Source organism: Manis javanica, chromosome 1 (assembly GCF_040802235.1).
Source record: "Manis javanica isolate MJ-LG chromosome 1, MJ_LKY, whole genome shotgun sequence".
NCBI classification, from domain to species: Eukaryota; Metazoa; Chordata; class Mammalia; order Pholidota; family Manidae; genus Manis; species Manis javanica.
The window spans coordinates 181,295,750-181,310,317 of record NC_133156.1 but is presented as its reverse complement, the minus strand read 5'-3'; the positions used below and the strand labels follow the sequence as shown (position 1 = coordinate 181,310,317).

General features: G+C 45.1%; 1 protein-coding gene across 7 annotated transcripts in view; it reads right to left on the bottom strand.

Moving 5' to 3' along the window:
• SFXN5 (sideroflexin 5) overlaps positions 1–14,568 on the bottom strand; it is a 105,799-nt gene that overhangs the window by 50,285 nt on the left and 40,946 nt on the right. For all 7 annotated transcript variants that reach the window (XM_037027239.2, XM_037027238.2, XM_037027235.2 and 4 more), the window contains 3 exons: positions 2,815–2,868; positions 1,859–1,915; positions 1,063–1,128 (listed from right to left, as the gene is read on the bottom strand). In XM_037027239.2, the coding sequence (XP_036883134.1) occupies positions 1,063–1,128; positions 1,859–1,915; positions 2,815–2,868 (177 nt within the window). The remainder of the gene's footprint in view (positions 1–1,062; positions 1,129–1,858; positions 1,916–2,814; positions 2,869–14,568) is intronic.

Genomic DNA, 14,568 nt, shown 5'->3' with positions numbered 1-14,568 from the left:
GAATAATCCCAAATTCCTACTTTTGAGGAACACTGAACTAAATGGTGTTGTATAAATAAGTGAATCAATGATGGCACAATGGGTTAGTACATAGTTGTGGGCAGTTACTATATTTATTTAATGACACAGGAAAGATGAGGAAAGTGGGTTTTACAAAAGCTTTGTTATATGTGAATTCTTCCACTACATGTGAAATTTAAAAATTTGCAATTTCTTATTTTTTTCTTACCAGTTACATGTAATTATTTTGCAATGAATAAAATAACAAAATGGTAAAGCGCCTCGCCCTCTGGGGTCAGCTATAGAACACCTCCTAGCCAGAATCTCTCACTCTCTGAAAGACCAGATGGACGGGGCAAGGGTGGGCTCAAGGGTGGGATGAGCATAGCCAAGGTTCTGGGAGCTTGAGCTGCCACCTTGGCTCTGGCCCAGGCCCCCTGCTGTCCACCTGCCCTCTGCCCTCATCTGAGATCCAGGCTTACAGTCACACAGTCTACAAACCTCCCCTACTTAATAGCTATTCTAATCTCAAAGTCCTGTGGGACTCAAAATGGGCCTGTCACCACCGTCTTGAGGAGCATACAAGACTCTAGGAGGGACTGGATATGTGAATACATAGCTAAGATCATGTGCCCCAGGAGCGAAGGCAAAGAGCCAAGGGGAGCCAGCATTTGGGCCAACTGTGCACTCATTCCTGAGCCCCTCACCTCCCACATCAGCTGTGTGACAAAGCATGAAGACCAGCTCCTCCCAGGAGAGTGCTGGGAAAACATGGGCCCCTGTAGACACAGACATCCTGCCCTCAGCCGGAGTGAGTACCCCTGCACATTGCCTAGGGGCCCTGCCTCACCTTTGAACCTCTTCTCCAACTGATGCTCTATTAACATGTCACCAGGGTCTACTCTCCTCTCTGTGTAGAGAGCCTGACCCCACAGCTCACCCACAGAAACTCCTGTCTGCCACGCTCCTCACCTGACCCTGACCCTCAGGGAAGGTCTGGCCCAAGATGTTGAGTGGGGCAGCTACAGAACAGCAGAACTGAGAGGAAGGGGGGGTACTCACAGCGATGGAGACAGCACTGATGACAGCTCCCAGGTAGCCCTGGATGAACTTGGACACAGGTGAAGGCTGGAAGACAGAGACAGAATTTCAGGCCCACCAGGTGCCAAAGCTTCCACACTTGCAAACAGCCCCAGCCAGCAGGAGTCATTCCTGCCCAGCAGCCCAGAGGGGCAGGTGAGAAGGAAGAGGTCCTTCTGGAAGCCAAAGGGGTCCTGGACTCCCCCAGTGCAGTTCTATACATGGCAACACAAGGCAGCAATGTCCAGGAAGACACAGAAGGACCCACTACACTTCTGTTCTGTTCTAGAATGGTCACTGGCAGACATGGCTGTCTGGAGGCACGGAACAGCAAGGGCTGGAGTGGTGATATGGTTTAGGGAGACTAAACGTCACAGGGGGCTGCGTGGCAGCTGAAACACTCCTGGGTGGAAATGGCAGTGACAAGGCTGGCCGCAGCCAGGCTGCCTCTCACAGGCCTTGTCTACCCATTCAGCCACAGGATCATGCCAGTAGATGAGAGTTGCTCAACATTTCTATAGAAATATATCCCAAGTCACAATGTAGAAAATTAAGAAACTGCTGAGGAACTTGCCTTTAACTACCTTGCATCCTCAGAGTATCAGACCCTCAGGTTACTACCATGCAAGCCAGCTTCCCCAAGGTGAAAAATGTCCAGACCTTCTCCTCCCCAAAGGGGAGCTAGAATCCCCCTCCCCTCTCACTGCCTTTGGATGAAGTGTGGGAGAATCCAGAAGGGGAGAGGCAGCTTTGCCAGCGAAGGAGGGGCCCAGCTCACCTTGGTAGCATTGCGGTTTGCATAGTTGACACAAGCGTTGTGACTCTGGTTCAGCCACTGAAAGGCAATGGAGGGGAGAAGTCAGGGAAGGTGTGGAAGCCAGGCCTGGACCCATCCAGAAGATGTGGAAGGCTGTCTCTGGCTCACAAGTGGTTCCACCCATCCCTCAAGTTAGCAAGGCCAACCATTCCAGTTTGCCTGGGACTGTGCTGGCTTTAGCACTGAAAACCTGGGAAAGCCCTCAGTTTCTGGCAAACCAGGACACTGGTCCCACCCACTCCTGCCTTGGCCACATCATCCAGTGTAGTCCCCGTGATACTAACAGAAGGTAGACATTTAGGCCCCTGGAATGACTGACAGCCCTGCACCTGTTTCAAACATATCCCAGCCCAGTGTCCTGCACCCCTGGCAGCACCCAGACACGGACACTGATAGGAGCTCTGTTCAGGGAAGACTAACATTTTCTCGCAAAGGCCCCACTTTCTCTGCATGGACACACACACATGCAGAGCCTCATCTCAGACTGTCTCCAAGAGCAGACCCCAGGGTCTGTGATACGTGATACTTTTTCACCCAGCTCTCTCCCTTGGGGTTGGGTGGATTTACCTTCCCCACAGATCTGGATGAGGCTGTGGGCCTTGGGGGCCCCTGGCCATGGGACAAGCAGCCAAGGGGCAGAGTGGGCAGTCACCAACGAGCTATCCAGACAAGGGCTCTGGCCCAGCCCTCATCACCTCTGTGCAAAGGTGAGAATGGCACATAATGGCCTGAGACAGGGGCTGCTGGCACTTGCTCAGTACAGCCCAGAGTCCTGGGTTTCTCCCAGTGGAGGGGTGGGAAGTGGGATGACTTTCCCAGAGGGGCCTGGATGAAAGAGTAGACCTGGGCAGGGAGTTCTAACCAGCACCTGTTGGGGCCTTCCTTGAGGAGCCCCCTGTTTGCCGGGAGACTGTTACCTGCCAGAATACAGTGGATGCCAGTGTCTGGTTGGGCAAGAGAAGACCAACCACCTATGAGAGAGAGAGAGGAAAAGCTGGAGAAGGCAGAAGAAATGGCTTTAGCTTTTCAATAAAAAAATGACACCACCACAAACAAATGAGCCAGATCTCTCTGCTGCCCACAGAGAGACAGTGCAGGGTGGAAATGAACCAGGTTGTGGAATTACATGACAGCATAATCTCGTTGTCGTAAATGAAAAGATCTCACTGTAGGTAGAACCATAAGCCCAGATATGTAAAAATACGTATCTCCAAACATGAAAAAGTCTATAGCATAGCATGGACATGTCTCTGGAGGGCGGAGAACATGGTACTTCCGCACATTCCTTGTGAATATTTCTATATTCTTTTTAACAATGGACATGCATTATTTCCATAACTGGGGTTAGGAGAACAATGAAAACAAGTCAACACAAGGAACTTCCTCACTTCCACTCAAACTCAGCTCCCTCACACCTGAGCCATCTGATAGGATTTTTGTGAGGATTACATAAAAACCATTTCAGTGGCCTTAAGTACTTTACAAATACAATCGGGGGGCTTTATGTATGTTCTCTGTGAGCCCCATGAAGCAAAACCTCCCTCATGTTTAAGCTATCGAATAAAACATAGATGTCTCATTAAATATTTGTTGAATGAGTTATGAACCATTGTATGAACAAATACACACAGAAGCTAAGTCTGGTCACATCACCTCCATCATCCCCAAGGCCCAAGCACCCCGGAGAGCTAGATTCACTGACTCTGCTTTTTTTGGTTTGAGTCAAGATTACCTCTGACCTTGACACTGGCCAAACTCTGGACTTCCGGGGTCCATGTGTATCTCTCAAGTTTCCCTTCTGAGTGCTTGTGTGCAAAAAACATTTACCAAATACCGCTGCATATGGAAAAAATGTGCACATATTGACTTATTTATTATTCCTGTAGATAAAATGGCTCTTTGGCAAGAATTTCTGTAAGGAGCAAGTATAAACATTCAATACTATGCAGTAAATCAAATTCTAGACATCCTCAGCAGCATTAGTAAATCATGTTTTAAACATTAAAATGTTTTAAAACAGTGAACACACACACACATTTATATTTATTGGCCCATATCAGTTTGAATAAAATCATGTAATGTAAAGCCATTCCACAGCTCTATTGAGGATTATCTTAGGAGATTCGTCTCCCTGAAATGAGATCTCAATTTGCATTTTCTTTGCAATGACAGCATAGGGCACTGGAGTGAGAATCAGGAGACCTTGGATCTTAGTCTCCACCTCTCTGTGATCTCCAGCAGAAGACAGTTCCCTTTGGGGCCCTCCTTTCTTACCTATAGAGTGAAGGGGTTGACCTTGGAGGTTCTATCTTGGTTTAAAATTCTTTTCTCAGTTCCAAGTAGTTGGTGTAAAGTCAATAGAGATAGCCCCATTGCCTATAAAGAGAATTCCATCCCCAGCCCAGCTGAGAAATATCCCTGGGGACCTAGGACCTCCTCCGAGTTGCACCCCTAGTTAGGAGCAGGGAGCAGGCCACAGAGAAGAAGCTGAGTTTAGAGAGGCCTGAAACTGGGAACAGCATGAGCCGGGGAGTGTGTGTGTGTGTGTGTGTGTATGTGCACATGGGGATGTATGTGTACACATGTGTATGTCTGGCTGCCTCCCAAAGCCAGAGGAACAAAGCCATTCTTCACTGTTGGGAACTCAGCATATTATTCCCCCTAATTTGTCAGCTTATATAACATGGGTGTGTTTGAGCAATGTCTTGTCTTCCCCCACTGCACCCCCTGAGTCAGCTTATATAACATGGGTGTGTTTGAGCAATGTCTTGTCTTCCCCCACTGCACCCCCTGAACTGAACTTGGGCCACCAGAAGCATCATAAGGTACAGCTCCATAGGACTCACTGTATTTACCAGATAGCTGTTGTCCAGGACACTCACTGCTCATGACACCACAGAGTCCCCTTTATGAATCCTCTTGGGGGAACTTTTTCTGGTCTCAGGTTATAAATTTATGCTTCTGAGCATCTGATTTGAATCTGTCTTGAAGACACTGGGCATTTGGCTGTGTCTCTCTTTGCACTGACTGTCAAGCTCAAGCTGGATCTCCATGGCCCACATCTGCCAAGTGTATAGATCCTCACTGCACGGATTTCATGCCCTAACTTTACTCTTGGCTTCTTCCCTTCCCTAAGCTTTCTTGTTTCATTTTCATCTTCTCTTGTTCTTTCTGGTGGCATGCATTTTTAAGAAGTGATATCAAGTTTTTTCTGAACAAACCATAGTACCCAGGCCACCATGTTCTACACACACACATACACACAGCTTGTAACCAGGGAGCTTTTCACCTTATTAGCTGACCCCAACAGCTTCTGTCCCAACTTCCTGCCCTATTATAGGTCTGATGTCCATGCTGAGCACTTCTGACTCCTTATGTTTATGTCTAAAGGAGACTGATTAATTGACAGATTTTGCTAAACATTTCCCCTTATGTCATTTACCATGATCCTTATTATAACTTGGGTTTAGACAAAATAAAGATTACTTTCTGTATTTGGCAAATGGGGAAATGGAGGCTTAGAGAAATTCCATGATCTGCCCAAGCCTTCACAAAAAGCTAGAGAAAGAGTCAGGTCTCCCTTTCTTAGCTTGGGGGCTCCGACTCTGATTTTAGGGGCTCATTCTCTAGCTCATTCCCCTTAGTGCAAAGAAAGAGTCACACCCATGCCTATTTTTCAAGCATCTATGCACCAAGTTCCATGCAGAGGAGAATACAGGGAAAGAGGAATATGATACTCAACCATGATAAACACAGAGACCAAATGGTAAAATGTATGGGACTGTCCTTTATAGCACCTGGACATGAAAATTACAAGATGTTTTGATCAGATACTTGTGTGTGTGTAAAGCTGACAAATCCTAACATCCAAAGAGGAGTTCAAGAAGGGAGAGCTTAGTGTGCTCGGTCTATCTGTCTGAAGGCAGAGGTAGGATGGAGCTGAGATGTGCATGCGTGTGTGTATGTGTGTGTGTGTGTGTGTGTGTGTGTGTGTGTTCACAGGAGTAGGAAGAGCAGAGAGACCAGCCCCATTGAAGGAGGGGGTTTGTGAACTCAGCAGACAGGAGTCCAGGGAGGGTGAGGTTAGAAGGCAGGGGAACATGCTACATTGGTTACAAAGGGCCCAGGGGAGCCATCTGAGGCTGAGGCAGGGGAACAGGGATCCCACTTCTCAGGTCCTGCAGTCAGCCTGGCGGGGCAGGAGCACGCGGGTGCCAGCCCCATTCCCTATTAGGCAACACGCAGCACCATCTGCACAATCCCAGGAGCAGGAGCAGATATTTTATAACTTCCTTTTTTCTTTTTAAGTCTAAATTAAAAATAAATGTTCCTTCAGTTCTCAGATGTATATCTCTGGTGCAACCTGCCCACATTCCCCCACGCTGCCCTTTCCAGAACATGCAGGGGAATGGAGGAAAGAGATGGATAGAGAGAGGGAGCCAGTCCACCCGGCTTCATTGCCAGTGGATTGCACCTCTTCCAAGAGGGAAAAGCTTCAGGCGTGTCCGCGCAGACGGGAGGAGAGAGCCCAGAATGTGGCTGATACCAGGGAAAGTGGAGGGAGAGCCAACAGCCAGAATTTCCAGCCCAGCCGCCATCCTATCTTGCTGCAGGACCTTGGCCAAATCGCACATCCTATCTTTGCTCCCATTTATAGTTCAGAACACGTCTGGGACCCCTTCACAGCTCCTGCCCCTAGCGGTTGTCCTCTTCACACATCTGTCTGCTATTGCTGTTCCCCTTCCCCTCAGGTGTCTGGCCAGGAGCCCTGGCGACTAAGAGTCTCTGCTTGCAGGAAGAGAGAATCCTGGTTCTAGAATTTATCAGCAGTGTGACCACACGCAAGTTAGTTGAGCTCTTTGTGCCTCCATTTTTTCATCTGTTAAATGGGGACAATCCTAGTACTTCTCTGGATGGCCATGAGAGGAAGCAGGCATGGGAAGAAACTGGCACAGTGCCTGGCATGCAGAAAGTGCTTGCATGGTGTTCAGTTACTGGCATTGCTCCTCTCCTCGTGGCCCATTCTTTTCTCGTCTCTGCTGGTCTTCCCTTTCCCTGAACTCCAGTCTGCATTATACAGTTGAGCTTCACCTTGCCCCATCTTGTCTTTGAACACAAGCCTTATCCATCAAAGGGTAGTGAGCCCTGAAGGTAGAATCAGAGCTTTTCTCTCTGATGTCCCCCAAAGCACTCAGCACAAAGCTGGGCCCACACTACACACCAGAAGAACATTACTTATTTGTTATTAAGAACATTGATTAATTGTTGACCAGGGAAAAAACCTATGATGGCTCTTTCTTACTCCTTTTATGAAGATAAAATTGCAGGGGGTGTCGGCCTTTGGAGAGGGGGCAGATTGAGTTTTGGCCCAGATTCTTCATTCCTCCCAGCATCCATACCCTCGTCACGGGAGGAATGCATTTCCAAGCTCTCGGCATTGCTTGGCCAATAGCCTGTGGGAGGCAGTGGCCGTGTGCCAGGTCTGAGCCAAGGCCACAGAGGTCTAGTGTGTGTCTGCTGGCCCTCTTGTGCTTCTACTGTTGCCGGAAGGAGGCACACCCTGACTGCTGACCTGGCCCAAGAAGAAGGAGAGATATGAGGAGCTGATTTACCACTGACCCCTGACCTGCAATAAGAAACAGAACTGCCTCAGTCCAAGCCCAGTCTAGGTCAGCCAAACCCCAGGCAACTGCAGATTCCTAACAAGAAATGTTTATGGCTGCCCCTGAAATTTTGTGGATGTTTGTTACATAGCACTACAGTAACAATAGCTGCTTAAGACAGGGATTACCACATAAAGAGTGAAGGCATTACTAATGCATCATGAATTATGTCTTTGCTAGTGACACTAGCTCCTGAGAAGCCTAGCTTATCAACCCACTCCACCTAGTGATCGTTAGTCCAACTCTGGGGCCACCCTGGCCAGTCCAGGAAGAAGGGAAGTTTGTGTTTGAGTCTTGCTTGGCTCACAACAGAATCAAGAATGGGGCCGATGGCAACTAGCTCACAAGAAAAATCACATCTTCACTTCGGTCCTCCTCCTTCAAAGTATTCTATCTAATGTCAGCAGAGATGAGATCTCGATCTGGGAGAGAGGTGCCCCCATATACCCCAGTCTGCTTGGCCAGAAGTGGGATGTGAACAGCTGAAGACAAGGACAGGGGAGCAAGGCCACAGGTCACCATGCTGTAAGCTGTGATGCTGGGACTCAGAAAGAACTGAGCAACCCCACCACCCCTTGGTTGCTGTCCATACAAAACTGACTCAAGTGATAGTAGAAAAAAAGACTTTTTAAAAGTATAGGAAATTCAGAGAGAAAACAGAGTGTGTGTCAGAGCCACTGGTGATGAAACAGGGCGAAGACTGCTGGGTGCAGAACAATCTTGCCCGGCAACACAATGGTAAAAATAACTGTCCCTGTTGCCCACTGCGCCATCTCTCTTTGGTTAATCCCTCCTCCTCCACCAGGTTTCAGCTAAGCTGTCACCTCCTCCAGGAAGCCTTCCCTGACCCTTAAGATGAGGTTAGGTGAAAGTTCCCTGTCACAGGCTCCCCCAGCACCCTGCCTACCTTCTCTGCAGTATCCATCTCAGTTAAAAGCCTGTTGTCCATCCCTTTAAAGCCTGTCTTGCTCGGGCTTGCTCTTGTCAGATGGGTGTGACATGTGACACTCACTCCCCACGTAACTGGGAGTCCTCACTGGCACAGCAACAGTCCCCGGGCATCATACCATTTCCACTGACCTGCTCAAGTCTAAAATATTCCTCCGCATTTTTGAAAGGCTGCCACAGGCCCCCATACACAACAATTTGCCTGCTTTTTCCTTCTACTTTGTCTCCATCTTCTGACTTAAGTGGCTAATGATCTGAAAAGTAACACTTCAGGGGTGCTGCTATTTAAAAGATCTCAACCAAAGAAAATGTCTTTCTTCAAATGAATGTATGTCCCTGACTGGTCAATTCTAGCTTAACTGAGCAACCCTTCTTATATGGTATAAACTAGGCCAAAATGACTAGTGGCCAATTACAATGGAGGTAGGCCAGGAAGAAAAGTGGGACTGGGATTTAAATGTGTGAAAAAGCAGAGTTTGGGATGCGGAGGGGCTGGAGATGTCAGAGGCCCCGGGACACAACCAAATTGGCAAGCGAAAGGAGCTATCTCCGGTCCACCCTCTCCTCCCTGAGACGAAGTGACCTACCCCAGCACCTTCTGAAAAATGAGGGTTCTAAGTCCACGTGATGATCCACAGTATTAAAATAGAGGGTTCAGAGTACAGAGTCCAAGCTCTGAATGTCCCAAGGCAGAAATCTGGTTTGGACGTAACCCAAGGCCTGGGACTCACTGACTGTGTTCTGCCAGCCTGCCCTCCTTCAGTCTCCTAGCTGGGTATGGGGGATTGGGGCCTGGAGTTCTCACAGTTCCAGAATGAGGGGGGGGCGGGTGGGAGGACAGCAGAGTCATGGAGAGCTTGGGCTGAACAGTGAAGCCCAGATGCTACCTGGGAGAGCCTCAGGGCCACGAGAGAAGCCCAGGTCCTGGCCTCTGAGATGTTATGGTAACCAAGGGTGCAGGATATAGGCTGGCAGATGAGGAAATTCAGAGAGGCTAGGACAGGTGCCAGAACACTGGCCCTGCCTCTCCCCAGCCACACATGCCTATAAAGGCCAGCGCTGCACACCTGGAAACAGAGCTGCCAATTGTAAAAAGCTACCACAGCTGGTGAGGTTCTTCTGGGAAGGTTCCCAATGAAGGGCAGCCATGAACTCCCCTCGCCTGGGGAACAGCCTTGATGTACTCGCTTAGCTACCATGCTTATATATAAATTGGGATCTCTTTGCCACACACCAAAGGGGGAAAAGTTCCCATCTTCAAATGTTAAGCTTAAAATAAGACACTACATGGGTGCCAGTGGATCTGTGAAATCTGCTGACTAAACTGGCACCAGCCTCTGGGAGAAAACCAGCTTATTTCTCCTGAGCTCTGGGGAGTGAGCAGGGCAGGGACAGGGTTACTCGCAGGCAAGGTGGGAGCGGCAGCCTTGGAGGTGAGCGTGGAGCCAGGATGCTCACCTGGGCAGGAGGCAGCTTGGATGTTGCTTCCAGAAGCACTGCAGTAGAGGCACCTGCCAGCCTCCCTCACCCCTTCCTTTCATCACTCAGGGACCCAGTTACTTGCACATTCGCCGGCACCCCCTTTCTATTTTGGTAAGCATTTTAGTGGCTTCTGCATGTCTTTATTTCTTATGCATTATATCACACCAGGGGCTCCCCTAAGGTATGGACTGAAACTTTCACACTCTTTCAGACCAGGTGTTTGCTGAGATGTTCCAAGTGAAAGCAAGGCCTTCAGGGAGCTGATGTGACTGGTGGGAGCAGGTGTCTCGCCTGAGGGTTTCAGGCCCAGGTAAGTTCACTATGGATTCAGTGAGACAGAGAGATGACAGTGGGACGTTTTGAGGGTAAAAGTGTTTCTGCCTGGCTTTATTCTCACAGCAGTAGGTCGAGCACTAGAATCATGTCTGCATCCAGCAGTCTGCAGGTCTGCACTCCTCCTCCATCTCTGCCTCCACCCAGAGCACTGAGCAGAGCTCTTTATATAGTGACTCAGTCAGTAATAGTTCATTGCCTATGGGTGTGGGAGCAGTAGCCCAGCAGTAGGCAGATTACATCATCAAGTAGTTTAGGGTCAGGTGAGGATTCTGATCACAGGAACTTCTGTTTTCCCCACAGCAGACCTCAGTGGAGGTGCTGAAATGGCCACAGTGCTCCTTCTACTCAAGGCAAGGCAGTGGCCAGCAAGGGAGTGGGACCAATGAGTCTCTCACCTGGGCCACTTGTCCTGAGTCCTGGGATAAGAATGTTTGGGGCTAGGTGAGCATTGTCATTTTGGGCTACCGCTGAAGCCTGCTGGGAGATGTCCCAAGTCATGTTATGCATTCTCCTCAGTCAAGTGTCCATACATGATCTCAGAGGCTGGGGCATCCTCGCCTTATACCTGCACATTTACTCAGAGGGGTGTTGGCTCCAGGCAGGGAGAGGATCCACCCCAACAGGACACTGTCAGCACCTGGTTTTCAGCAGTGAAGCCCGAACAGCATGGAGTGTGTCAGCACTCATGTTCCCAGGATGCCACGTGACCCTCAAAAAATAGACTTGGTCTTGGGTAGGAAGAGGAGAGTGGCAAAGTTTGGGGTGTCCTCAGTAACATCTCATGAACTAGAAACAGGCTATCATCCCTTGGATCAGCTAGTTCATCCCAGCTGATGACAGCCATTAATTTAATAAGGGTTTAGTTGGCCTCTTATGGGGAAATGAGCCCCAACTTTAAATTCTCTGGTGCAGCAAAGAGATGATACTACTATATAAATGATATATCTTCTTTTTTCCAAGTGTTGATGGAATATTTATAAAAATTACTATGGCAGATTCTTCCCTTCTTTTTTATGGACAGAATCCCTAAGGGTGGGAATTGACTATATATCCAGCTAAATTCTATATGAAATGTAAACAGAACTTTGAAGAAGGGTTTGAGGAAGGCTCCTAAAGGAAACTGACTCACTTTGGAGGTACATCCTTTTACTCCTCCTTGTAATGTGGATGTGATGGCTAGAATTCCAACAGCCACCCTGGGCCATGAAGCAATTTTGATGATAGAAGCCAGCACTGAGAATGGTATAGAAAAATTGAACTCGAGGTTCCTGATAGCATCTGCCTACCTCCAAATTTCCTTGACATGAGAGAAGCAAATCATTTTGTTTAAGCCACTGTTATTTTGACCTTTTTTTATATGCAGATGGTCCTAATCCTAATTGATATAATCACATAGTATGTTACAAAAAAAACCATAATTCATTCCAAATGGCAGAACTGTAGAGGTCACTTTCTCTGAAAATAAGATAAACTAGAAAGTAATAACAAAAGAATACATTTTCTAAAACCCAGTCACTTGGGACTTAAAATGTGTTCTTCTGACTATCTAATTGATTAAAGAGGATTTGAAACTATAATTTCAAACTTATTTAGAACATAAAAACATAAATCACTACATATGAAAATGTATTAAATATAGCCAGATATTAGATATACTCAGAAGCAAATTCACAGCCCTAAGCCTTTTAATAGGAGGAAAGAATGATAATAAATAAATTAAGCATTCAAGGCAAAAAGTAAAAAAAAAAACCCAACCACAAATAAACCAAAGAGGAAAAAAAGATATTATAAAAACAAAAGTAGAAATGAATTAATTAGAAAATGAAATCAGAAGAATTGATAAATACAACCAAGAGCTCATTCTTAGACAAAAATCTCACAAATCCAGTTATTTTAGTAAGAGAGCTGGAGGCGAGAGTGGGGAAAATAGTCAAAATCAATCCAGGGAAAGCTCATTATATTTAAAAACATCAGTATTTAAAAGTTTTCTACAACAAAGACACCAGAGAGTAAAGAGAAAATAGCTGGGAGAAGAGATAGGTAATATATATACAAAAGATTAGAATTCAAAATATATAAAGAAATCTTACAAGTCAATTAGGAAAATACAGCCAGTGGAAGAATGGACAAAGGATGTGAACAGGTAATTCACCAAGGAGGAAATATAAATGGCCAATAAATAGATGAAAAGAAGCACAATCTTTTTGGTGTTCAGGAAAATAAAAATTAAAACCATAATGAGATGCTACCTTTCCCTCTCCCAGCAGATTGGCCAAAAACACTAAAAATATGAATAACTGTTAACAAAGGTGTGCTAAAATATAACTCAATCAAAGGGAAATTTGGCAATAGCTATGAAAAATTTAAATGCACATAGCCATTTACACAGCAAATTCACTTCCTAGAGTGGGCCCTTGAGAAATCCTCATGCTTGTGCAGAAAGAGCTTTACAAGGATTTTTCACAGCACTGTTATTTCTAATAGCAAATAGAATAGCCTAGATCCATCACTAGGGGAAAGAATGCTGCTTCCTAAAAAGGAATGAATGAATGAATGAAATGGATCTTTCTGTAGGTAAACTGCTAAGTATATAAGAAGCTAATTGTAGGTAAGTATATTGTTTTATTTGTAATGGAAAAGATACAAAACAACAGCAAAAAATTAAATTGGTGATTCATATGTATGAAAATGCCTAGAAAAAAAGCTGAAAGTTCACCTCAGACTTTTAACAGAGGTTACTTCTGGGAACAGATTTTGGATTGAGGGGTTATCAGAGGAATCTTTACTTTTTTTTTTGTATTGTTTGAGTTCTGAGTGCAGAGAACATATTCAGTATTATTTGTATACCTTTTAAAATAGTCTTTAAAAGGCTCTTGGTGGTATTTTTGAATTCCAAAGAACATATTCATGTATTACTTGTATAATTTTATAAAATATACTGAGATTTTGTTTTAATCCTTAGGATATTTCTGAACTCCAAAGATAAAGAGAAAAAATACCAAAGGATCTCAAGGGGAGTAGGGAGGTTCACCAGTAAAGAAAATCAGGCCAACTATGGTAAATGTGTGAGAGGGGAAAAAAAGACATTTCCAGATATGCGAGGAGTAAGAACATGTGTTGCCCAGACTCTGAATATTATTTAAAGAAGTACTCTAACCAAACAAAGAACACACACCCTAAATAATTGTGAAGTTTAATGCAGGTGTTAAGCAAGGATTCCAAAATCTGATGAGATTTCAGATTATTTTCAAAATCTTGGCAGGCCTGTACAGGTGAAACAGTAAAACACGGAGTAGAGTAAAATGGTATGTTTAAAGTCTCTTCCTACGTGGGAAGAGATGGGAAGGTCATAATTATTATTCAACTATTGATATTGATAAGATAAATATAATAGAACCTCTCAGTAAAATATTATAGATGAGAATGGTAATTAAAGAGAATTAAGATGTTCTTCTTTCAAACTACTTAAGAAACCAAAGGACCAATGAAAATGATCACTCTAGTTCAAATCAGGAGAAGAAAGAGAAACAATAAAAAAGCTTAATAAACAAACCAAGAAACAACTTGATGACCGGGCTAAGTGGTCACAGTAACTAGGTGTGAATTGGCACAAGTGTGAATTGGCTCTATTTATTATTAAAAGTAAAGACAGGGTTTCACCAACTGGGTAAAAAAGTGAAATTCTGCTATAGACTGTCTACAAGAGACATATAATACAAAACGACAAAGTAATTAAATATCACTCATATAAAAGGCATAAGCAATGATTTACAAGGCAAGTAAAACAAGAGTAGAAATAGCAGAAATATAAATATGAGAGCAGAATTCAAGGCAACAATATTAATTGAAACAGGGATACTCGTGTGTGTGTGTGTGTGTGTGTGTGTGCATGCACACATGTATGCATTTGTGTTTGCATAAGAGAGAGAGAGATTGTAACATCAGGAAGATAAAACTGTCATGAACACACTACACTGAAATACATACATCTACGCTACAAGAAATGCAAGAAAATTCAACACACACAATAATGGAGGGAAATTTCTAACCCTTTCTCCTATTTCAGAACAATGTAATGGTTTGGAGGAAACTATGTAAGGATAGAGATGTAAATAATTTTCTACATGTTAATATATATTTAAAATATATGTATAAAATGAAATATTTCAAGCATACAGAAAGCCTAGAGAAAAATATAATGAGCATCCATTATTGTCAAATCTATCATTTTGTGGAATTTTT